The 26,694-nt window shown below is 45.5% G+C and overlaps 1 protein-coding gene across 1 annotated transcript; it reads right to left on the reverse strand.

Moving 5' to 3' along the window:
• Positions 1–601: 601 nt before the first annotated feature.
• On the reverse strand, positions 602–26,694 carry CPLX4 (complexin 4). The gene is made up of 3 exons (XM_057700474.1): positions 26,528–26,694; positions 18,409–18,496; positions 602–829 (listed from the first exon to the last, which is right to left on the reverse strand). The coding sequence occupies exons 1-3, from the start codon at positions 26,692–26,694 to the stop codon at positions 602–604; spliced, it is 483 nt and encodes a 160-aa protein (XP_057556457.1).

The following is a 26,694-nucleotide window of genomic DNA, read 5'->3' on the forward strand; positions in this document are numbered from 1 at the left end:
CTACCATGCAGATGCTGGTGAAGTCTAGTCTCTGTCTCCTTTCTCATCTTCTACCCTATCCCTGCTCCTGCCCCTTGGCTTTGTGCAAAACGTGTTGAGAATCATCAGGACTATTAAGGAGCCTGGAGTGATAGGTGATGTGATCTTTGATGGCCCTTGAGCCTGGGCTCCCAGTGGGCACCCTGACCTTCCACATCTTTCTCTGAAGGGACCTGGAGTCCTGCTAATGGTTGGACAGGGTGAAACCTTGCCCTCTAAGAAAGAAATCACAGGTGAAATGCCGTTTGCTTTTGTTTCTTCCTGGCTGTCCTGAAGATCTTTATGCAAATGTGCGTTCTGTCTCATTTACAGCTGAAAGTTCATGCGTCACCACATGGATAACTAAAAGGACAGTATGATTCCTGCTGTCAGGTGCTAGCTAATCGCTCTACCAGGACCATTTAGAGCAACCAAGCTGTCGTCTATATGCTTGTAGAGAGTTTTTCATCAAGGTTTTCCTAACTGCTCACTACATTAAAGCATATGTGGTTTGAAATTCTCCACGGGGGAGTGGTCGCCTCGGATTTTGACCTGGCTTCCTCCCCCACACCTGCCCTGCCCCTCACATCACAGAACATTTCTGCTCTGCTGTCTGCTTGATTTCCGTAAAGGTGGCCTGGGCTTTTTCTTTTATGGTATCCAAGTCCATGTTCTGAAGATTCTGTAACTGCCCAAGAATAGAATCCTTATCTTCTTCCTCTTCTTGATCTTCATCTACCATTTTCCGGAGATCTTCGGGCAAATCCACATCATCTCCAGCGATCTGGATTTGGTTCTCATCCATTTCACTCTGTGCAGAAAAACAAACATGGAGATAGAGAAACCATTCTAAAACAAACAAACAAATCCTGAGAGCGGCAGGGAGACAGAGGGCTGCTGAGCGTGGATGGGAGGCACAGCACACTTGGCCATCTCAGAGCAGAGCCTGGGCCTGGTACCAGTTGTGGAGGCCAGACATCCTGGTTGAGAGCCCCCTCCCCACCCCCCTTCACTGCACTTGGGTCAATCAGAACCTTCTAGCAGAGTGGTTCTCATAGTGTGGTCCCTGGAAGGGGGCAATATGAGCATCACCCGGGAACGTGTTAGAGAGACAAATTCTCCGGCTCCACCCAGACCTACTGAATCGGAAACTCCGGGGTGGGGTCCAGCAATCTGCATTATAAGAACCCCCCTCTGTCATGCTGATGCCCGAAAAACTTGACCAACTCCGCCTCAGGGCAGCTCTGCAAGCTTTGTTGTCTCTCAGCCCCAGGCTGTTGTGACTCAAGGGCCTGAGCTGATCCCACTCTGGGGGGTGGGGCTTGGGCTCACAGGGCCAGACAGTGCTCCCTTGATCCAGCCTTAACTCTTTTTTTTTTAAATTAATTAATTAATTAATTAATTTTATTGGCTGTGTTGGGTCTTTTTTTTGCTGTGCGCAGGCTTTCTTTAGTTGCGGTGAGTGGGGGCTGCTCTTCGTTGTGGTGCACGGGCTCCTCATTGCTGTGGCTTCCCTTGTTGCGGAGCACAGGCTCTAGGCACATGGGCTTCAGTCGTTGCAGCACATGAGCTCAACAGTTGTGGCTCACGGGCTGTAAAGCGCAGGCTCAATTGTTGTGGCTCATGGGCTTCGTTGCTCCGCGGCATGTGGGATCTTCCTGGAGCAGGGATTCTCAACCACTGCGCCACCTAGGAAGCCCCAGCCATAACTCTTTAGTGGCAACTTCTGTTTAACCATCACCCCTTTCCTCGCTTCTAACTAGACACAGAATCAGCTCAAGCTCAACTTTACATCCTTGTCACCTGGAAGTGAGTCTGGTGCACAACACCTGCTTATTAAATGAATTGTCCACACCATAACTCTGACTCAGCGCCCCTTCCATCTAGCCTTGCGTGTTGCTGAGGCCTTACAATTTCCTTTTGTGGTCCTAGGTGTGGCTCTTCCACAGTCTCTTAGTTCCTGCTGCCCGGTCTCTGAAGTCCCTTTACCCTTAGGCTGCAGAGCCCTTTGTTTTGTAGAAGAATCTACAAAAAAAGTGTGTCTGGGAAAGCTAAGGGTCATTTCCATTCCTAGACAGCTGCTCTCAGATATAATTTTCTGAGATCAGGTTGCAACGTGGGGCAAGCTGGGCTTCGGGGACACAGAAGATTAAAAAGAGTACCAGAGGGACGTCCCTGATGGTCCAGTGGTTAAGATTCTGAGCTCCCAATGCAGGGGGTGTGGGTTCAATCTCTGGTCAGGGAACTAAGATCTGACATGCCATGCGGTGTGGCCAAAAAGTTTTTTTAAATAATAATAAAAAATAAAAAAATAAAAAGAGCACCAAAAAAGTGAGTGGTGGGAAAGATCTAAGTTATCTAAGTGGTGGGAAAGACCTAAGCAGACTGTAGTGCCCACCTCGAGGATGTTGTGACCAGCCTGGGATTTGTTACCAAAGGGCACGAAAGACCACATAAAGACAAAACGATCATCTTAATCTTAATCAGACTGCATTGACTTGAATTTAGAAAAATTTGGACATCTGCCGAGTTCCCACTTCTGATGCTGTGTAGCTCCATACTTCTCCAATGGCCTTTGAGAGGCTGGAGGCCACAGCCTTTCCCTTGAGTGCCTTCTTTTATTTGGTTCTCTGGGTAGAGTGACAGCAAGCCTGGCTCCAGAAACAGGTTGAGAGGCTGACTTTTTTTTTTTTTTTTAACTCAAAAAGATTTATTCTAGGGCTTCCCTGGTGGCTCAGTGGTTAGGAATCTGCTTGCCAATGCAGGGGACAGGGGTTCAAGCCCTGGTCCAGGAAGATCCCACATGCTGTGGAACTACTAAGCCCACGTGCTGCAACTACTGAGCCTGTACTTTAGAGCCCGCGAGTCACAACTGTTGAGCCCATGTGCCACAACCACTGAAGCCTGCACGGCTAGAGTCCATGCTCTGCAACAAGAGAAGCCACTGCAATGAGAAGCCCCTGCACTGCAACGAAGACCCAACACAGCCAATAAACAAAAAAAATTTATTCTAAACATTAAAATTTGACAATTTTGTTACAAAATGCAGCAAAGAGCTTTTGATATTTTCCCCAAACCAAACTTCAGTTGGACAAAAACAATGTGAACTTCACTCAGAATGGGGTTGTAAACCCCCCTCTAGGCAGGGTATGACATCATGTTGGCCCCCCCAACCAGTACACCATCCAGGGCACCATCCGTAGATGAGGATGTGGGGCACCAGGGCGGTTGCCTCGGCTCAGCCGTGATGTGGACAAGTTCCCCATCACTTGTCTCTGCTCGGTTTTTTTTCTTTTGCAAAGACAGTTGAGTTAGCTACACAGTGACAGTTAACCAGACAACGAGGAAAGTCTCAGTTTTGTCTGGAATGATCTGACGTGGTGTCTCCATGGACCCCATTCCCCAGCTCTGCACTCTTTTTTTGTGTTGTCCACACATGGTCATGGAACTCGGCGGCTCACCTTCCAACATGAAACTTCTAGATTACCTGCCCTGCCCTTCACAGAATTCCCTCTTCGTATTTACTTCCTTGCTTTCTTTCCCCACCTTGGGAGGCAGACTTCTGATGCAGAGGAGACAAAGATGCCTTTAGGCCGTGGTCCTCACCAGGCCCTCCCTGGAGACCCCCAGGGACAGCAACTCTCAGTGTCACTTCCCCTGGTGAGAGAAGCTTCTCTGTGCACTTGGCCAGGCCTCGGCCTCTCAAAGCGCTTAACGGATTAATTAGTTCCTCGTCAAACTGGTGTGGGGATTAATTAGTTAGTTAATCCCCGAGGGCTCCTGGCCAATCCTCCTTTTCTATTTATTTTTTATTTACCGACCCTCGAGGTTGCATCCCTTGAGGACGGTCCTCTGGGCATTTTTACAAGGAGGGGAGGGAAAGCCAGGGCCGCAGCCTGGAGATTCTCTGTTCACATAAATGAGGGACCCCTGCCCGCTCTGAAATGCAACATACATGATTTGCAAAGACCTTCCCAGGAATTCTGGCACCTTCGCCCCTCTGGTTGATAATAAGATCTCTGCACAAGTTCGAACCTGGACAGAGTAGCTGCTGGGGGCCTGGAGGGACCGGCAGCTAGAGGGCCCAGGGGGCCAGGGAGCCAGCCAGGTGGTGCCCAAAGAGACCCGATCCACTCAGGAGGGCTCCAGTGCTGGTGTTCTCCTGCCTCCACTTCACCAGGCAACTCAGCGTGCTGCCTCTGCAGCTTTGGATGGGCTCCGATTATTTTTACCTCCTTCCACTGGCCCAGGGAAGGGAGAGCAGTGCGGTTGCACTTTGCCTCCCAGCTCACAGAGGGGATCTGGATTGGCACAACGTCTACCCAAGTGGTTCTAAAAGTGGGGTCCCCGGGCCAGCCCAACACCATCTTTCTGAATCACGTTAGAAATGCACATTCTCAGGCCTCACCCAGACCTGCTGATACAGAAGCTGTGGGGGTGGGTGGGACCGTTTGTGATTTAGCAAGCCCTCCTGGTGATTCCGGTGCTTACTAAAGTTTAAGAAGCCCCAGGGAGTTCTCTAGCAGTCCAGTGGTTAGAACTTCGAGCTTTCACTGCAGGGTCCCGGGTTCAATCCCTGATCTGGGAACTAAGATCTTGTGTGCTGCATGGCGCGGCCAATAAATAAATAAATAAGTAAAGTTTAAGAAGCCCCGCTCCACATCCCTTGAAGACAAGGGGCCGTAACTTACTCACCTGTAGGTCTCAGAACCCAGTGAAGTGTCTGGCATGTCGCCACAGACAATAGATATTTATTGAATGACTCGGTGAGCTGTTGTCAGGGAATGTGCAGGCCCTCTTTATTGTAAAGAGCTCTTATTTCATAGCTACTGACGTTTTTATCTTTACACTCCCGTTGAGGGGCAGTGCAGCCTAGAGGTCAAGTATTGGTCTGAGAATCAGATTACCTGTACATGAAGGTTACCTCTACTACTTACAGGCTGTGTGACCTTGGGCACCTAACACCACCTCTCTGAGCTTTATTTCCTTATTTATAAATTGGGGTTATGCTATTTGCCTAAGAGTTATGGAAGATTAATTAAATGATAACTGAATTATTTGGACTATGTTAAGCACTTCATTAAATGTAGCTATTCCTGAATGTAATAACCTTTAGAGGCGGGGTGATGGGGAGGAGGATGTGCAGTGGATAGCCTTGACTCTGCACGTGGTGCTCAGCCCCATCAGAAGGCCTCCGTGTCTTAGCACCTCACCTGTGGCCTGGGAACGACTCCTACACACCTTCGCTCCAGACGCTCAGCTTTCCTAGCAAACTGGGCCTATTCACTTCCCTTTTAGCACTAGGCCCTCAGTTCTGGGAGAAAGCTACCCAAAGGGTCCGGCTCCCCTTCCCCCTTGTCAGGCTCCCCCTAATGTCTGTGGGACGCAGATAAATACTGATAGAGGTCCCTGGCTTATCACCCGCGCCTCTTTTTTTCCCAATCCCTGGCTCCATCCTTCCATGGGAACCTTGTGTATATGGTTCCCAGTATGCAGACCTCCCCACCCTGCTCTACTTTTCAGGCCAAGTGGTACTCAGGCCAGCAGCTCAGTGTACCTTCGAGAGGACAGACCTGGCCCCAGCATGCATTCAGGCAGGGAGTTCAGGGCACTGGGCAGCCAGTGTGGTCCCTTTGGCCACACACTTCTCACACCTTGTGAAGGAGTGTGGCCAGAGGAGGCACGGAGGGGAGTCCTCTAAAGTATGGGGCCCAGGGGGGGTGGTGCCAGTTGTCCAGTCTAAAGGTAGCACTGGGCGTGGTCAATGGCTGTAGTCAGGGAGTCCTACGATCACCGTCCCTCTAGGATTACACTACTGACTGTCCATCAGAAGTGCTATTGCTTCAAGTGATGATTCTACGAGATTGAGTCAAAAATTATCCGCACTCCGGTTATATTAAAACTTCTGTTGGCCACATTGTCTTATTAGCGCTTTCCGTTCAAGGCTCCTGTCTCCCCAGTCACTGCTCTGCAGGTGTGAACGTGTTACATCAGTTCACTTGTAACTGCGGTGCGAGCAAAAATGGATGCTTCACTTGTGATTTGCACAAAAGAAGAGCAGCGTACAGTGATTTGCTTTTTGTGGTCTGAGGGTGTGCATGTCCGCACATTTCTGCCCACACTGTCGGCACTCTGCAAAAACTTCATTTTGAGGTGTTAAAGCACCCACTCTATAGTCCTGATCTTGCTCCATTGAACTTTCACCTGTTTGGTCCCCTGACAGCAGCCCTACGAGGATGAAGATTCACTTCTGATGAAGAAGTGAAGACAGCGGTGTATTCGTGGCTCACAGCTCAGCCTAAAACATCTTTTAATGAAGGAATGTGAAAGCTTGTTGACAGATGGACAAAGTATATTGAAAAGCAAGGAGATTATGTCAAAAAATGATGTATTTGTCTTTTCTAAACGTTAATTAAAATAAGTTCTACAGCCAGAGCATGGATAGTTTTTGACTCACCCTCGTAGTACTGGAATCAGTTTTCCTGGGCTGTAGCCTATGCTCTGGGCACCTTGTAACTAAGTGTAGGACAGCCAGGCAGGGCTAGTAAGTGGCTGGAGGACAAAATGAAGCCCTCTGGAACCACACCTGGACTCCTGGACTCATCAGCACTGGATTCTAACCAAGTGGGCCAGCTCCAGATCTAGGACAGGCCAAGGATTAGGGTCCCACTTGCAAAAACTGCAGCCAACCCAGACCACTATCCTGCAGAGGCGGCCATGACCGTGGGAAGACTATGGGATTTGGAGTTGGGAGACCCACTTCTGTCCTTCGCCTCTGCATGACCTTGGGCAAATCACCTTACACTTTGATGCCCACCAGGAGGGACCCTCAGAGGATCACTGAGCAGATTGAATGAGACATATTGTGAAACAGCCTTGTAAGCTTCTCAGCTCTGGACAAATGGTAGCTGTGGTTATTAATATTTTAGAGGAAAAAGGGCAGCTTGGTGTCAAGATCCCTGCTGAAAAGATCCCTGGGAAAAAGAAGGTGTGGACAGTGAAGCAGAAGATGGGAGAGTACCAGCCTTTAAGACAAAGATCAGGACAGAGCAAGTAATTAAGGTGCATCCGTGGGATTTATACAGCAGACCCTGGGCTTCGTCTCTGCCTTGAATGAAAAACCACCTGCTGATAGGACCTCATCTACAATCCAGTCAATGAATGTCTTTTCCTGACTTTCTGCTGCTCCAGGTTGGGAATGCCAGGAATATTTTGACAGAATTCACGCATCAAGAAAAGGCAGCAATGCCTTATTATACCCCCGAACACAAGTGCAGTTACAGCCAATATAAATCAGCTCCAGGGCGGGAGGGGAAATTTGGTGCTGACAACCATGGTGTAGGTAAATGAATGAATGAATGAATGAATGAAGGAGGGAGGGACGGAGGGAGTGAAGTGAACCAGCATATAAAGAGGAACTTAGGGCTTCCTAGGTGGCGCAGTGGTTAAGAATCCGCCTGCCAATGCAGAGGTCACGGGTTGGATCCCAGCTCCAGGAAGATCCCACATGCCACGGAGCAACTAAGCCTGTGTGCCAAAAAAAAAAAAAAAAAAAAGAGGAACTTATAGGCTACTTTATTCTTTGGGATTCTGTTTCAGAAGTCTTCTCATTTCTAGCAATCTTATCAACTTGGGATACTGTTTAAGGCAGTTAAGAACTAATTATTTTTATGCTGGCTGACCAGAATCAGCTTTAATCTCTTGCTTTTTAACCAGATTTATAATCTTAATTGCCAGTGCTGAATGCCCCATTATTTAAATAGCCCCATAGCCTGCATTGTTATTTCCTGTGACTGATTTCTGACCTTTTACTGAAGGGTAGTCACGACCCTGGATTCGGACTTCCTACATCCCAATCTTGATAAACTGGCCTTCATCTTGTACCAAACTGGAGCTATGATGATAAAGTATCTTATGTGGTTATATCGTCGAAAAGCTGGTTGTTCACCTCTTGTTAGAGTCCAGTCAATCGAGCTTGGTGTACAAGCACACACCAGGTTGTTTCACACAAGGTAGATTTGATTTTGGTTTTGGTTTGTTCCTTCAGTTTTGGTCTACAGGATACCAAACAGCTGGATTACTGAGTTTCTTTCACGTGGACGAGTTGATCTAATAGTCGATGTTTAACCTATTTCTGAGGATCACCAACGTCAGCAGTCCCCTGTCTTCACAAACCACCCCTCACTGTCCTGGTGATGAGTGAGGGCCCCTAGGCAAGATGACAGCATCCCCTGTCTCCCATCCTGCCAGAGCTTACAAGACATTGGGAGGGTGGAGGGTGTAGATCAAAGAACACAGTCAGTCAACAAACGCCTCTGTAGAGAGGCAAAGGGGGCATGGCCTGCTTTGCTGAAAGACAGGGGGAATTCGGGTTGGACCAGGAGGGAGGTGGGTGCGAGGCCCTCGGGGGCCAGGCTTCAGCAGACACACTCATCCTTGTTCTGATCAAATGCTGCTAAAGGACTGAGTTTATGTTTTCTCCCTGGAGACTGTGGTTCTCATCCCTCTCTGTGCCTCGGATTCCTTTGTAAAGTGTCAAAAAAAAAAACCCCACAATGGTCAGGCCCCACCACCAGATTTGGCTCTAGAGATCTGTGGCAGGGTCCCAGGCAGAAGAATTTTTAAAAAGCTTACCCAGGTGATTCTAATGCGTGAGTAGTGTTGAGACCTTGTCCAGGGCTTGCTAACTGCAACTCCTGCTACACCACACTGTTTTTCCCTCTTTAGCTACCTAAAGGGCCCACAGCACACCCAGAATGGGACAAAGGCTGTGGATTTGACTCCTTGAATACAGCTGTCTGTTTTTTTTTTAATTTTTATTTCTTTATAACTGACAGAGGCTGAGCAGATTTTCCTATATTTGTTGTTGCTTTCTTCTGATATGAATTGCTTAATCTAGCAAAGACATTCCACAGCCACAAGTTTATAGTTTGTCTCCTGACTTGGTTTGCTTTATACACTCTTTCATACAGAAGTTTTACATTTTTTAATTAATTAGTTAACTAATTGGCGGCGTTGGGTCTTTGTTGCTGCATGCAGGCTTTCTCTAGTTGCGGCGAACGGGGGCTACTCTTCATTGTGGTGTGCAGGATTCTCATTGCGGTGGCTTCTCTTGTTGCAGAGCACGGGCTCTAGGCGTGAGGGCTTCAGTAGTTGTGGCACATGGGCTCACTAGTTGTGGCTCGTGGGCTCTAGAGCACAGGCTCAGTAGTTGTGGTGCACAGGCCTCGTTGCCCCGAGGCATGTGGGATCTTCCCGGACCAGGGCTCAAACCCGTGTCCCTTGCATTGGCAGGCGGATTCTTAAGCACTGCACCACCCGGGAAGTCCCCAGCTGTCAATTTTTAATGTTTGATTGAGAGTGTGCGCACACAGGGCCCCTCGTGGGATGAAACCTCCCCACTGTGTACATCATACACTTCTTGCCTTTTTGCGGGTATTGCAGAGGGACTCAAGAAGCTCTTAGAGACACTTGTCCAAGGCTCTCCTTTACAGATGAGGAAACAAGTCCTAGGAGGTGAAGATACTTGCATAAATGTCATTCTGCTTGTCAGGGGACGAGAACCCAGCCCTGCTGCCAGGTCTAGCTGGAAAATATGGTCAGTGAGTCAGATTGGCTTGGAGTCGAATCTTGCCATTTACCAGCTGTGTGACTTTGGGAAGTCATGTTCCCTCTCGGAGCCGCTCTTCTTATCTATGAAGGGGAAATGATATCTACCTACTTTCCAGGGTGGCTGGAAGGATTAAGTGAGAAAGCTGATTGGGCTAAGTGACACACGTCCAAATCCAATGACTCTTTCTTCTCTTCCCAGGTTCCACCCAGGACCTTCAGCCCATGGCTCTTTCAAGGGCATGAATAGAAGGGCAAACTGAACTGGGACAGCAGGGGGAGGAGCAGGGAGGGACAGCCCCTAACAGGCCTCTGATGGCCTCCCCGTGCTGCCACCAGAAACAGCTGCTCGGGAGCAGGAGGTTTCAGTGTCTGGGACCCTGCAGGGCAGCCCCGAGAGCTCCTGATCTGAAGGAGACAGGGAAAGAAAGCTTCACAGAATCGTATCTGTTTTTAAGAGGAGACTTTAAAATTCAGTTCTAATGGCGCTTTCAAAGTAATATGTTTAAAGAAACACTACTGATAGATTTTGTTCTATCTTCATCTTTGTTCAAAGTGAACGATGCCCTTAATACAGCAGACAAACACCAGGTGTAACTAAATCATATAGCTCAGCAGGGGGCACGACATTATTTTTCAATGACTAACCTAGATTGACAATTCCGTTAATAGGATTAGGGTTCATTGTGGAACTCTTTTCTCTTATTAATTTGGCTTGACTTACATATACATTTTGAATTGGCTAGGAAGGGGGGGAACCTTTGTGTTTAGAAAAAAATCTTGTGGCTTTACTTAAAATGTATTACTTCCTCTATTTGCAAAAAATATGACATCTTAATTGTGACATAAGGTAACCTCTGTATTTTATACAAAACCATAATGCCGAATTCAGACTTGTTCTTTTCATGAAAATTGATTTTACTATAACTCATCACAGATAGAGTCCTGCTATTTTTGGCACTTTGCTCTTTGGGTGTGTTTTGTCTTTATTTTCTCCCCATAACATCGATCATTCAGCAAACCTTTCGTATGGGGGTGTTTGTGTGTGTGTGTGTGTGTGTGTGTCTGTGCGCGCATGCAGCTTCTACATATCAGACACTATGCAAGGCCCTGATGACAAAGACAAAACCTCAGCCCCTTTGTTAAGAAGCACACAATCCAGCAGGTGAGAATATTCAGGGTGGAAAGATGACATAAGAGACATGGAGGGTAAAGGGAGGGAGGTCATGGAAGGTTCTGGAAGAAGTGGCAGTAGAGCAAGGTCTTACAGGAAGGAAAAGAGTTACGGAGAGCAGGGTGTAGGGGACGAAGCAGGAGGAGAGCAGAGTCCATGCAGGGAGTAGCAAGAGGTGAGTCTGGAAAGCTAGGAGCCGCATTGTGGTGTACAGGCCAAGGGGGCTGGACTTTAAAAAGTCATGGTAAGCCTTCTTTTTTAAACAAAGAAGGTTTGCATTTTGGAAACCTCACTGCAATTTTGAGGGGTTACGACTCAAAGTCATAAAGCTACTTGAGGTATTGTAGTAAAAATGCTGAGACGTGATGAGCCCTGCACTTGGGGGTGAGCTGAGAATGATTTAGGAGGTGAAATGACAGTGACCTGGTGATTTGCTGCATGTGGGGCTGGAGGAGGAGGGATGAGGCAGGGGTGACTCCCCGGGGAGGTGCTGGCAGGGGAGCCCTTGGTGGAGGTGGAGCCTCCAGGCCAAGCAGGGCTGGGAGAGGATCGGTGGCTGTCCTGGATCTGAGCTAGGAGATGCCCAAGTAGAGGTGGACGCGGAGGTGAAATCTGGGGAGAAGATGTAGGAAGGAGGTATAGTTTGGAATCATCAACACACATCTAGGCGGCAGCTGAAAGCAATCGAAGACGCAGTCATTCAGGGAGAACGTGACGGCTTGAGTGGGACAAACAGCAGATGGAGGAAACAGCCTGGGATATTTGGAAATTTGGGGGCAGTCAGGGGAAGGCTAACCCTTGCAAGAGACAGAGAAGAAACAGTTTAAGGAGAAGCAGAACGAGAAGGATGGTGTGCAGAAGCTGTGGAGAGAGAGGGCTGCAAGGAGGAAGCGATGAGCTAAAGGAGGCAAGAAATTTCTGCGCCAGGAAGAACTGCTCCAGGAAGAGGTCCCCAAAGGAGAGAGCGGAACCATCTACCACGTTGAGACGGACCACCGAGCATCTGCGGGAGAAAGGCGTCGGCAGAGCAGCGGGAACCGGCCATCTAGGGAGATGCCCAGAGAGCCACGTTCACCTTGCTGTTTGCTTCAGCTGGGAGACTTGACCTGCTTTATAAAGGAGAGGAGGGTAGGGAGGAAACACTGAAGATACAGGACAGACGATAATTAGTGGAAAGAGACCTGCATCTTACATGAGCATCATGGGTTACGTTAGGCAAAGTCCCCTACTTACCTGGAATTTGAAAACCAGGGGAAACCAATGTAAGAGTGGACGTGAACGTCCTCATGACGGATATACTTTCCTGCCTATACGTCCGATTACTGTGATTTGATGACTACACTTATTTGACTCCTCGTGTGATGACTGTGCTGAAAAATGCTCATCAAGAGACAAGGGTACGACCAATGGGGTCGTCCTTGACTGTGAACAATATGCTCAGAGATGAGGCCTGTGCCGTTTGCCCGACGCCAGGGCTACACTGCTCCTTTCAGAGGCTGCATTTCCTTTCCCCGGCCCACAATCGACTGAAACTCTTTTTCACAGGAAACAGCCAAATAATGTCTTTAGAAAATACAGTTCTAATTCCAAAATGTGACATAGTTATCCTCATTAGACCTGACAGCTCCCGGGAAGACATTTTCCTCAAATCTGCTCTCCGTTGGGCCTGGGTGAGGGGACGGGCCCAGAACCGCCTCCTGCTGGTTATGTAACCGCGGCCAGTGACCCTGGGGAACTGTGAATGAGGCCCCCGGGGGTCCCCCGTCGTTAGCTGGAGGACGTGGTGAATGTGTCCAACCCCCTGTGGGCCCTTAATACTATTAGTGCGGCTGTTTACCCAACATGGGTTTTATAAGACGGCACCGGGCTGAGGGTTCTGCAAACACGAGGGGAGGGAAGGCTGTCATCCAGAGCACAACAAAGTCCTGGTGAGCCTTGCTTTCTGCCCAGGGCCGTTTTCTTTGTGAGACGGTTGTGTTCAGTTCTCATGTCTGCCATCCTGCATGGAGGCCCATGGTCTAGAGGGGAGGGAGGGAGGATGAGACATGAAGAAGTACTGGGAAAAGACCAAGGAGGCTCAGGGGAGCTTTGGGAGTTTTGGGACCTCGTGCAAGTCCCTTGATCGGCATGAGTTTGATGATGGTGCATTGAGTGTATGCCTATGAGGTGTGCTTTTCTGTGTATCAAAAATGTTTAATAGAAAGAAATGCCACTCAGACTCTGGGAACAAGCAGACAAAGCGCCGTGGCAGCACGGAGCCCACACCGGCCCTGGGAAGAGTTTAGAGTGGCGGGAGCGAGGGGCGGGGCGTGAGCTCCTCCTCTGCGCTTGTCCAGCCTGAGGTTATGCTAGCGGCTAATGACATACCACGTTTCTTCTACTCATCCTTCTCAAGTCTTCTGATGACCTTTGTTTTTTCTTTTTATAGTCACCATGCTATACATTACATCCGCAGGACTTATTTACCTTCTAACTGGAAGTTTGTATTTTTGACCCCCTGCACCCATTTTTTCCCGTCCCCCGCCTTGCCTCCGGCAACCACGGATCTGTTCTCTGTGCCTATGAGCTTGGGTTTATTTTTACATTCTCCATACAAGTGAGGTCATACAGCATTTATCTTTCTCTGTCCGACTTATTTCACTTAGCATCATGTCCCCAAGGTCCATCCATGTTGTTGCACATGTTGAAAAAAAGGGTTTCCTTCTTTTTTATGGCTAGATAATGTCCATTGTGTATATATACCATGATGACCTTTTTTTTAAATGAGTTTATGTATTTATTTTATTTTTGGCTGCATGGGGTCTTTGTTGCTGTGCGTGGGCTTTCTCTGGTTATGGTGAGCGGGGCTACTCTTTGTTGTGGTGCACAGGTTTCTCATTGCTATAGCTTCTCTTGTTGCGAAGCATGGACTCTAGGCGTGCAGGCTTCAGTAATTGTGGCTCGTGGGCTCTAGAGAGCAGGCTCAGTAGTTGTGGTGCACAGGCTTTGTTGCTCCGCAGCATGTGGGATCTTCCCGGACCAGGGATCGAACCTGTGTCCCCTGCATTGGCAGGTGGATTCTTAACCACTGCGTCAGCAGGGAAGCCCCCATGATGATCATTTTTAATCATGGTAATCAGATTAGTAGTCCAATAAGTGCAGTAATCAAGATGGCAAGGGGATACAAAGAATGACGTGGGTACCTGTTGCCCCACCTTCTCCCTGGCCCAGGCCTCCCTCAGCCCTGTCCAGGCTGCTGAAAATGTCCAGTGCTGACCAGCCAGCCCCTCACTCCTTTCCCTCCAATTTACGGTGCAGATTGCCGTGGTCTTGGCCTTTCCCAGTCACAGTGATGTCCGTGGGCACTGCCTGGCCTTCCAGGGCCTCTTTGCTCCTTATTGGAACATCTAGGAGATGAAAACCTACACTTATATTCCTGCTGTGGCTTTCAGAAGGCTTTCTAAAGGCTCCACTAGGAAGGGTTCTTCTGAATAATCAAAGAAAGACCTGAGTTACCGATGATTCCTTACCAGCCGGCAGCACGAGCCCCTCCACAGAAGCTGGTTTGATACAAATATTAGAGCCAAAGTGTGACATTCAAGGCCTAGGAAATGACTGTCCCCCCGGGCCATCGTTTCACCAAAATCATCTCCTCTTGAGGCTGAATATTCCAATTCCTTCAACGCTTCTTCAATTACAGTCAGTTGTTTCAAAATCGCTCACCATCCTGATTGCTGCGGAGACAGCTACAGCGGGTTGGTTTTCTAGCTGTCTCTTTGCTCAGATGCTCCCCTCCCAGCCTGTCCCCACCCCTGTCCCTAAGGACACTGCCACTTCCTGCTTTGTGACAGATGCTCCTAGCAGGGCCCCCCAGGCCTTTGCAGGCTTGCTAGCACAGCCACCACTGAAGAACAAAATGCACAATCTGGTCCTTAATATCCAAAGAATGGGCTTAAAAAAAATGCCAGGTCCAGAAATTTCCTTCTGTTCCTCAGCATCACCACTGACCCTGCATACAACATACAGTCTCCGGGGGAAGAACTGAGAACACCTGAGGGGTGGTTCTGTTGGGGCAGCCCAGGTGCATTTCCCTGTGGCTGCGTCTGAGGATGCCAGGGGGCTCAAAGGACCTAGATTCCTGTCCCCGTGCAGGGGGAGGCTGTTGCTGAGAGTACCATGCCAAAGCCACGATCTGGCTTGGACAGGAGTGATGGGTCTGCACAGATGGGAAGCTGCCACCCTTGGGCTGATCTTGGCCTGGGAAACTTGTCTGTCTCTCTTTGCCCCTTTCTAGCCTTGGGTGATGTTGAAGGCCCCCTGCGCCCTGCGTCTCAGACAGGGTGGTGGGAGGGGAACATGTGACCTGTGACAGCCACTCGAGGCAGAGGAGGTGTGGCGGGGCTGCACTCCAAGCCTAAGGCCTGCTAGAGATTGGGGTGTTGCACATCTGGTGAGAACTGGATTAACTGGAATATGATCCAGGTGACGTTTTTTTCTTTTCAGGGGGCTGCCCTGCATGGCATGCAGGATCTTAGTTCCCTGACCAGGGCTCGAACCCGTGCCCCCTACAGTGGAAATGCCGAGTCTTAACGACTGGACTGCCCGGGAAGTCCCAATCTGGGTAATTTTTTTTAAAGCTATTCTTCCTATTAATTACCATTTTTATGAATAGTGCACATTGGATTAGATAGAATTTCCGTATGCTTACAAAAAAGCAGGCAGTTGTATTGTTGGGGTTTTTCACACCATAGGCAAATTCTTGAAGCATTAAGTGTAGAATCCATTTTTACACAATCCAGCCATGTTATACAAGTGCCCCAGGGAGGCCCCCACCTGAAAGTAAACTCTGCGGTGAAGGATGACACGTGGAATGCTTTCAAGTGACACTATCACTATTTACTTGGGTTGTGTTGGAATTTCGTCAGTGCCTCACAGGTCAAGCCATCAGCTGACACAGGAGCAGGAAAAGTGATGCGCCTGGTCCTCTGGAGGATGAATTCTACAACGTTTTGCTGAAATATTGAGTGGTGCATGTTGTCCTTGAAGTCTCAGGGCAATTTTAAACCACATGGAACTCCAAACTGCTCTAAAACTTTGGGGACACCTCAAACATTAAGAGTAGGAACAGCAGAGACCTTGGGGCCAGAGGGAGCTGTCTTCAAATCCTTTTGTGATTTAAGATGCTCTTTTTCATGGTTAAGAGGCCCAAGTTCTAATCCTGCTTCTGTCTCCACAGCTGTGGAATTTTGTGAAGTCCCTTAGCCACCTCCCCCCCCCCCCCCCCCCCCCTTGGCTGCAGTTTCCTCTGGTCTAAAGGAAGGCCATGGCATTAGATTCTTAGACGAACTCAAAGGTCTCTTTCAGGGTCTATGAAAAAATGAGGGGGGCTCTCTATGCACTGTGCATTTGAAACAGCTGTAGAAAAACGGGTACAAGGGCATCCGTAACACATGCAACTATTGTTCACGGTGTGTCGACCTCTTTGTGGTCCCCCCTCCTCTAGCTGGCTTGAAGGAGCAGTAGCCTATGCAGTAGTTACTGTCACTCCAGGGAGGATATGCATCTGTACATTACATGACTATAATTCTCTCCTCTTTCCCTAGTTTCTGAAAAGCTCTTGTTTCAAAGGACAGCTTGGCTCAGAGATTTGGGAATTATTTTTTTCTCTGGAGAGCATCAGACCTGTTTTGCAAAGCCTGAAGGTGAGCTGAGAATTTAGGTGAGCAAGACCATGACCTCACCAACAAAGCTCAGATGCTTGTGGTTCAGGGACCTCCAATTCTTGCCTTGTTTACAAACATCAATGTGCCCACCACAGGCCTCCAAGACCCTTGGTTATTATTATCAAGAAATAAGACTTCTGTGCATAGAGATACTAACAGCAATAAGTGCCGTCATCCATAGAGCTCTTTCCACTCATCAGGCACTCAACCTGTCAGGTATTCCTTATTATCTCAGACAAAGACCTCAGGAAGCAGGTATCACTGCCCCCATTTTACAGATGAGGAAATGGAGGCTCAGATATATTAAAAAGCCATCTGAGACTGCAGACGTCAGAGCCAGAAATGAAAGCCAGTTCTCCTTATAGCCTTACCAAACAATGGAAGAGTTGTCAAAAATATATCCTCGACAACAACAAATATATATATATCCTTAAAAAGCCCCACCCTTTTGGAAGAGACACAGCCAGCTGATGTGTGTGTGTGTGCGCGCTCAGGTGCACTTAATTTTTGCTTCCTTCCAAACAAAATGTGCGGCACTTTCATCAGATGCACCCAAGGTGGGAGGCATTCATTCAGTGGCATGAATCTGTGACGGGCTTGCTGCCACATTGCTAAGCACAGCCCGAGGCATCATCCCAGGGAGTTTCAGGAAATTCAGGCAACAGAAGTGGGAGGGACGGTGTTAGAAGTGCTCCATGCTCCCAAAATGCAAGCCAGGTGGGAGAAAGTACTAACCCTGTATAAGGTGGGCAAAAAGCAAGGCACTCTTTTGAAAATTCATTGGTCAAATGAAAATGAGTTTAAATTTTATTGTGAGTTTTCCTCCCCTCAGGGAGTGTGTCTTAGGATCAGTCTCTGCACTGGGCAGGCCTCTCTACCTCTTTGGTGACTTCAGCAGTGACCTTGCGTGGGCAGTGGGCTCGCTCCCTTTGTTTAGCGCTTGTAGCTTCTGAAGTCAGTTTTCCCAGGGATCTGCGGGGGACCCACGGAAGCAACTTGTTTAGCAACACTTTCTAAACCGCCCAGCCTGCTGAAGCTGGCTCTTAGCCCTGCGAGAGAATCACGTGCTTTGGAGGGAGCTCTTTGGCTTCTCCAGGTGGAAAATGTTCTCTCAGGGAGGGTGCTTCTCTGGAATGGGGAGTGGAACCAGCCAGCCCAGAAGGTGGAGATGGAGTCATTTAGAGGAGCTGGGCGATCCCCGGGGTGGCGGGGAAGGAAATGAGAAGTGAGTCGGGGGAGCAGGGAGCTGGGTCCTTGTCACCCTTGGATACAAGCTCGGTGATGACTATCTCTACAACATCACCTCCAAAAGGAAGGAACGGATTGTTCCTTTGAAGTGGAGGCAGAATATCATAGAACTTAAGACCCTGGGCTCTGCTTTGCCTGGCAGTGTGGCCCTTGGCAGGTGGGTAGTTACTCTCTCTCCTTCTGTCTCTGTTTCCTCTAAGAACGTACCTTACAGGATTGTCGTGAGGATTAAATGAGTTGATACGTGCAAAGCACTTAGAACAGTGCCTGGCACTTAGAAAGAGCTCAATAAATGTCAGCTGTGGTGATTATTCCTGCTGTGCATTTATAGACGGATGTTCTATAGTCTTTAGATAAATTTATATGAACAGGTATTACTCTATTCTGTTGAGAGGAAATGGAAGTTCATAGGTTAAAAGACTTGAATCTAGTTTTTATGAACTAGTTCAATGATCTTTTCACTATATCAGGTATCTCAATTACAGTTAAGGCATGCAAATATATTTATGTATTATATATGTATATATATTTATGTATATTTACATGTGTATATACAACGCACACACACACAAGTGTGACCCTCTGTTGATAATCAAACACTCCATTTCTTATTATGTAAAAAATGACTGGATGTTTACTGTGTTAAGAATGTCTCACCTTTGGGAGTCTGTACTTTTCTCTGAGGTGAACTCTGAGGCACGCCCTCTCAGCCTTTTTTTGTGTAAATGCAGCATCTCTTTCCATCCTAAAAGTAAAAGAATAGAATAAAGGATCTAAGGACATAGAGAGCACAGGCCATTCCAACCCCTGCTCTGAAGAGCCAGACACTGGGACACACCTTCTGTGTTCCCACTGCTGGCAGACAAATGGGAAATAGGGGAGTTTTTCCTGCATCCCCAAATGTCTGCCTCTCTGTCATTCCACTATCATAATTCAGCACAGACCCTAAATCCCAAAGACAGCTCGGTTCTGGGAATCTCTCTCTGTTGCAGCCAGGGAGAGGGGTAGGGTGATGACTCCTGATGTAGAGCTGACCTCACCATGTTTCTCTAAGTACAGCCTGGGGCCACAAGCATCAGAATCACCCGGAGTGCATGTTAAGAATGCAGCTTCTCAGCCTGACTGCATCACAGAAGGAAGCTACATTTTAAAGATCATTTTGTTTCTTATTTTATTATATTGATTAGGGGTTAACACATTTAGTGCTTCTGAAATGCTAGGTGTATGAGCTGATGACCAAGATGTTGAGTATTACTCTTGGGACATACATTTTATTTTTTTATTTTATTATTTTTTTAAATAAATTTATTTATTTAATTTATTATTTATTGGCCTCATTGGGTCTTCGTTGCTGCACACGGGCTTTCTCTAGTTGCTGCGAGTGGGGGCTACTCTTCATTGTGGTGTGCAGGCTCCTCATTGTAGTGGCTTCTCTTGTTGTGGAGCACGGGCCCTAGGTGCATGAGCTTCAATAGTTGTGGCACATGGGCTCAGTAGCTGTGGCTCACGGGCTTTGTTGCTCCGTGGCATGTGGAATCTTCCCAGGGCAGGGCTTGAAACCATGTCCCCTGCATTGGCAGGCGGACTCTTTACCACTGCGCCACCTAGGAAGTCCACATTTTATTTTTTAAATTAAAAAAATTAAAATATACTTGCTGTAAAATATTATGTTACAGGTGTACAATATAGTGTTTAACAATTTTTATTTTATTAAATTTTTTTTTTTTATTGCCATGCCACATGGCATGGGGAATCTTAGTTCCCTGACCAGGGATCAAACCAGTGCCCCCTGCGGTGGAAGCTCAGAGTCCTAACCACTGGACCGCCAGGGAAATCCACCCCCCTTTTCTTCCCCCACTACTTTTAAAGGTTATACTCCATTTATAGTTATTATAACATATTGGCCACGTTCCGTGTGTTATACAATATATCCTTGTAGTTTGTACCTAGGACATAAGTTTTAAATTGTACAGGACACTTATTTTTATGGAAAAAAATGTTTGGAGCAAACCCTTAGCAACTCCTTCCACTTTCTTTCCTGATGCCCTTTAGAAACCCTGATGTGGACTCTCCACGTATGTATTTAAGGCTCGGATGGGTCTCCACCCATGCTGACTTGATTCTGCAACATTCCCAATGCATAAGACATTTTTGAGTTTTAAAGGATGTTCTCCTCTAGATCTCTGCAGAGCTGTGTTCCCGCAAGACAGTTACGCTCAGTGACTGAGAGCTTGAGATTCAGTCTTTATTTTGTTTATCTAATTCCACCAATAAATGGTGATAGAATTCAGAACTCTGAGCTACAGTATTGTGGAATTTTTAAAAAGCACTTGAAATCCTTGACAGCTGAAGCAGGGACATTTAAAATACACATGACAAGGAATCCAATTTTGAAATGTTCTCCTTGTAGTTCTCTCCTCTTACCAAAGAGATGTGCTCTGGAAACGATGCCTTAGTCCAGGGAAGAAAACTCATCTACTCTTCTCTTCCCATTGTCACCATCTACAAACCACCAAGTTTTTCCTTCTCAGTGTCTCTCATAACCATTCCTTTCCTTTGAGCTATAGCAGCTTTATAAATGTCCCATCACTCCATGCTGTATCTTACACAGTGTTTCTTTAAATAGTATTCTGGTTACTAAAGTGTTCTAGCAACAAGAGCTGGAAGCAGTGGTATGCTGGCAGATGTATCACAACCAGCTCTCTGGGGCAAGAAGCTCTGTTTGTAGCACTTGCCAATTTCCGTGGTGTAAATACTCCCATTGAGGCAGATTTCAAACTATCAACTTGATGTCACTGAATGAGCAATTGCAGGCTGCTGCAGGTCAGCTCCAGCACAGCACTGGCTGGAAGATTAATTTTTCTCAAGCAGTGTTTAAATCGGCTATTCTCCAATTCAGTGATCTCCCTGGGCCTCTACTGCCTGGCATGGAAACAGCAAATATGGTCTGTCCACTTTTCTCTATCATAAATACTACATGGGGCCACTTGATTGGAGACTGCATCGGCCATTTAAATGATTTCCCTGCTTCCTTCATGGCCCCACAATTGAAAATGACATTTTTAAACAAACTCCCTCAGAGATTCTTATATGAGCTAAACAGGGTCACCTTCACAACACTGTAAATCAACTATACTCCAACACGGGTTCAATCCCTGCTCCAGGAAGATCCCACATGCCACGGAGCGACTAAGCCCATGCACCACAACCATTGAGCTTGTGCTTTAGAGCCTGTGAGCCTCAACTATTGAGCCTGTGTGCCGCAACTACTGAAGCCCACGTGCCTAGCGCCTGTGCTCTGCAACAGGAGAAGCCACTGCAATGAGGAGCCTGTGCACCACTATGAAGAGTAGCCCCTGCTCGTCACAACTAGAGAAAGCCCGTGTGCAGCAACGAAGACCCAATGCAGCCAATAAATAAATAAATAAATTTATAAAAAAAAAATAATAATAAAATAAAATAAACAGGGTCACCTTCTAAGCCCCAATTTAGATACAGTGTTCCCTTCCCTGTTTGGCGGGGAGGCATCCTCAGGCAAGCTAGGGTGTGGATTTCCATAATACTCTGTGGACAGCCTAATTGGACTTGTGATGCTGCTGGTTTGAAATGGGCTCCTTTGCTCATGAGGATCTGGAGAGATGTGGACACCTTTGGGGACGTCTGTGAAATTCACATGAACCACCTCCTCTCCCAGCTGCCCACAGAAGTGCGTTATTGGAGGCTGTATATATACACATAGCGCCGCTCTCTGGCTGTATAGAATTGAACCAAGCTGGACAAATGGAATTTCTTCTCTGGGAATTTGGGTTTGGGACTGAGAAAGAAAGAGACTCGCAGTGTGGCTGGAGCTGTAACGGGTGAACTTGGGGGGTGTTGGCTGCCATTTTTCACTGGCACTGTGGTTTGGGTAGCGGAGCGAGTAGAGAGCTGACTGCCCCCAAAGAGCAAAGCAGCCGCACTGAGATGGAAGCGACGGCAAGAGACATAAAAAGAGGGCTCGTGGCTTCCCGGCAACGCTCTGGTCCTGCTTCAGGTCCACGTGAGGCCTGGGGGGATTTCTGTTATGGGTTTGGTGAAGCATCTTTGCATGAAGCATGATTTGCCTTAAATTCCCTGTTTTCATTTTCAGGTGGCTAAATTGTTTCTTATTTCTTGACTCCAAGTTTTGGAATCATCTTAACCATGACCCAGAAGGTTGGCTGAAGGAAGGGCTGGATCTAAAGCATCAGATTAAACTACTCATCACTGGGCCCTGGGCTCGGGCACTCTCTGAACTCATTTACCTCTGCAAAATGTCAGGCCTGAAAGAGGCATGAGAGCACATTGGGTTCAATCTTCTAATTTTGGAAAGGAAATAAGAACTTGCCCAAGAGATCAGTGACCTGGGGGCGTGGGCAGAAGCAGATCTCCCTCCCACCCCAATATTTTACTATAAAAAATTTCAAATATACAGAAAAGTTGAAACAAAAAGTGGAAACCCATACTCACCATTTAGATTCTACAATCAGTATCTTATGTTTTTTTTCCATATCACTTATCTGTATCTCTCCATTCATTTATCCATCTTATTTTCTGATGCATTTCAAAGTTGTAGACATCAGTACTCTTTTCTTCCCAAGCACTCCAACATGAATACCATTAACTACAGTTACGCATCTGTTTATAGTTCCTCTTTGTTTCTCTTTTTTTTCCTTTTAAATTAAAATTGTGCATACAGTTAAATACACAGACCTTAAGTGGGCTGTAATGGTTAACTTTAGGTGTCAACTTGACTGGGACACAGGGTGCCCCGATTAAACGCCATTTCTGGGTGTATCTGGGAGGGTGTTTCCAGATGAGATGAGCATTGGAATCGGTGGATGGAGTAAAGCAGAGAGCCCTCCCCAGCGTGTGTGTGGGGGCCTCATTCAATTCACTGAGGGTTTGAATCAAGCAGAAAGGCAGAGGAAGGGAGAATTCACCCCCTGCCTCCTGCTGAGCTGAGACATCAATCTTCTCCTGCTCTGACTGGGACCTACCCCACCAGCCTTCCAGTTCTCAGAAACACACCACCAACTTTCCTGGGTTGCAGATGGCAGATGGTGGGACTTCTTGGCTTCCATAATCACATGAGCATTGGCTCCTTGTAAATAAATCTCATATATATCTATGTATACATACATACTTTTTTAGATCTCTTATCGGTTCTGTTTTCCTATGTAACCCAAACTCCTATTAAGGTTTAAAAAACATTACCATCACCTGAGAAAATACCCTCATCCCCATTCCAAATCAACGCCTGCTCCCAGTCTTAGAGGCAACCACTGTCTTTTTTCTACCATAGGTTGGGTTTGCCTGTCCTAGAATTTCATATAAATGTGACCATATACTACACATTCTTTTGTGTAAGGTTTTCACTCAGTATAAAAAACTTTGGGGATTTATCCAGGCTGTTTTACACATCAGTGGTTTATTCATGTTTATTACTGAGTGTATTCTACTATATGAATAGATCACTTTTTAAATTCATTCTCCTATTGACGAACACCTGGATTATTTCCTGGTTTGGGCCACTGTGAATGAAGCTACTTTGAACATTTTTGTATAAGTCTTTTTGTGGACATACATATTCATTTCTTCTAGGTAAATACTTAGGCATGGAATTGCTAAGTTATAGGGTAATTAGGTTGAGTAAATGTAGTTTTATAAGAAACTGTCAGACCATTTCCTAAGTGGCTACATATTCTATCTTACATCTCGTCAACTGGATCAGGAGTTCTGGTTTTCCACAACATGGCTAAGATTGGGTACTGTGTCTTTTTAAATTTTAGCCATTCTGGTGTTTGCGTAGTGGTACTTTAATTTTAACAATGATTTTAATTTTCATTTCCAAGATGACTAACAATATCAGGCATCTTTTTCATGTACTAATCGGCCATTTGTATGTCTCTGTGAAGTATTTGTTCAACTCATCTGCCCATTTTTCTTGTTTGTTTTAATTATTGAGCTGTAGAAATTCTTTATATATCCTGAATCCCAGTCCTTTGTCAGATATACATTTTGCAAATATTGTCTCTCGGGCTGTGGCTTGCCTATTTATATTCTTAATGGTATCTTTTGACATGGTTTTTTAAATTTTGATAATGTCTAATTCATCATTTCAAAATTTTATGGTCACTGCTTTCAGGGTCATGTTTAAGAAATTTCTGCCTATTTCCAAGATGCAAAGATGCTCTAAGCTTTTTTTCTAAATGATTTATAATTTTAGCTTTTATGTTTAGGTCTGTGGTCTGTGATGCACATCAAAGTTCAAGTTATAACTGATGCCATAGCAATTGCTGTAGCATAACTAAGGTAAAGGGACATTTTAATATAATGGAGAGAAATGGGGGGATAAAGAGATCGTTTAATTTAGGTATAGACCTCTTTCAGTACTAATGTTACCAATATGGGAAAAAAAAAATCTGAACATGGAAGTAAAATAAAAATGAATGTGCAATAGAGTGCATTGTTGAATAATATTTAGCTTACAATTTGTAGTCAATCCCACAACTTTTCTAAAACAATGAGGGCAAGTTTAGGAGGCTTATATTTGCTAATATTCATGTAAATTATTATATATACAATAAAATGTATAGCTCTCTCTATATGTAACTTGTGATGAACCATTTTTGAGGCCTACTTTTTTTCCACTGTAACAATAGTTGCTCCCGTTTGTACAGGTTTTTTCTTTGTTTTTTGAAGTATAATTGATTTACAATGTTGTGTTAGTTTCAGGTGTACAGCAAAGTGATTCAGTTTTATATATATACATGTAAGTATTCTTTTTCAGATTGTTTCCCTTTATAAGGTATTACAAAATATTGAGTGTAGTTCCCTGATGCCTACTTCTTTATGTAGTATTCTAGGTGATAGAGCTCTTGAAAACTCCAGCAGTGGACTGGAAGTCATGCCTCTTGCCATGGGAAAGCAGGCTAGCCTCACTGTCCTGCTACTATTGCTTAAATTGGTTGATTACATAAATGTATAACACACACACGAGTTGCTGGTAAATAACCCAGTCCACTGACTGACCCTACCATTTGACTATTTGGATCTTTGATCTGTCCAGATATAAAATTAAGTAAAACTAGGTCATGAGTTAATCAAACAGATGCCAGATGTGACCAGATTTATTGCTGGGACATATTCAGTGATATTTTAATATCGGGTTATATTTCTGACCATTTTCTTTTTATTTGCCCCCTTGAGTTAGGAACATTTGGTGCTATTGCTCTGCTTTTATTTCTTTATTATGCTTGTGTGTTGTTTTTTTTTTTTCTTTTTTTAACACGCCATAGGCAAAACCGGCCAATCTTCAAGGAATGATGCCTTTTTTGGCCTAAGTATTATTTTAGCACGAACATGATTTTTGCACTTGCATTTTTTAAAAAACTGACCTTAAATGTACTGCAGAGCCATGCATAATACATTCTAGGTAGTTTTATAGGTCACAATTTCTTTCAGGAAAAAATACAATAGACAAGGTTCCCACTAAATGTAGGCTTTTATGCTTCCTTAGTTTCCTACAGGTCATTAACCCTTTCACCTCTAATCATCTTAGCAATAGGACTTAGGCAACTATTATATAATTGATCATTAGCAAAACAGCCATGGTGGCAAAAAGAAATATTTTTGTAACATACAGTGAACATTTAATTTCAAGATTGATGCTTCAATACTCAGTTGATTTATTAAAAGACTCAAGTTAATTCTATCAAACTTAAAAAAAATTACACATAGATTACACTTATTTAAAGATCAGTCTTCAGCAGTGAAAAATTGGTGATATTCACATTCCACAATGCCCAACTGAAATGTTACTAATGTTTTATTTTTATTACATTTTATATAGCCAAAAGAATGTCCTTATTTTTTGGAGGTATATAACCAAAGTATCTGGGGATGAAGTATCATGATGTCCATAATTTACTTTAAAAATTGTTCTCTATATCTACCATCTGTATCTATCATCTATCATCATCTATTATCTATCTATACCTATCATCTATCTATATCTAACATCTAGCTTTATCAACTATCATCTATATCTATCATCTATCATCTATATCTATCATCTATCTAGCTATCACCTATCATCATCTACCTATCATCTAACTAATCATCTATAAGCAAATATGGCAAAAGGTCAACTGTCAATTTCACGCCATAGGTACCTATGGGCATTTATTATACTGTTCTACTCTTCTGTATCTTTAAATTTTCATAATAGGCAGTCCACAAATTTATTGTCTTTGAGAAGCCAAATCTTATGACATAAATATCATATTTTCTAGAAAAGTATTTTCTAGACTTTTTTTTCCCTGCACATGTAAGATCAAGAACACTGTACTCTATGTTCTTTAAGGCCCTCTTCCAAGAGCAAAGTCTGAATTCTCACAATTTGAAAGATTTCTACTTGCTAGAGGGGTGAATTTCCTGACAACTGTAAAGATATTTAGGCTCATAATTTTTCTTTTGAACAATTGAGGTCAATTAAAATGTGCCTGGACCAGAAAGTGTTCAGATGCTTTCAGATTTATTATTTTTCATTTCCATTCATACAAGTAGGACATAGTAACTGCTGATGCTAGGAAATGGTTCACTTTAGCAGAACAGACTTTCCTCAGGTTAGAAGCAAACAGCATGAGGAAAGGCATCTAAAGAGCAAAGAGGTAGAAACTGGGGAGCTGAAGACAGTGTGGCCAGAATGAATTTCTTTCTGCTTTTAAAGGGAAACGAAGTTGCATGTACTCACTTCTCCTCGATCACTTGCTTTTGGTACTCCTCGTATTCCTCCCTAGTCATCCCCTGAGCGGCTGCAGGATCAGATGTACCTCCTTCTTCTTTTTTTTCTTCAGACCCGCCACCAAGTCCTAAATTCTTTACCTGGTTACTTATCATAGTTTTCATAAGGAAAGCCAT

The sequence above is a fragment of the Hippopotamus amphibius genome, chromosome 11 (assembly GCF_030028045.1).
Source record: "Hippopotamus amphibius kiboko isolate mHipAmp2 chromosome 11, mHipAmp2.hap2, whole genome shotgun sequence".
Lineage (NCBI taxonomy): Eukaryota > Metazoa > Chordata > Mammalia > Artiodactyla > Hippopotamidae > Hippopotamus > Hippopotamus amphibius.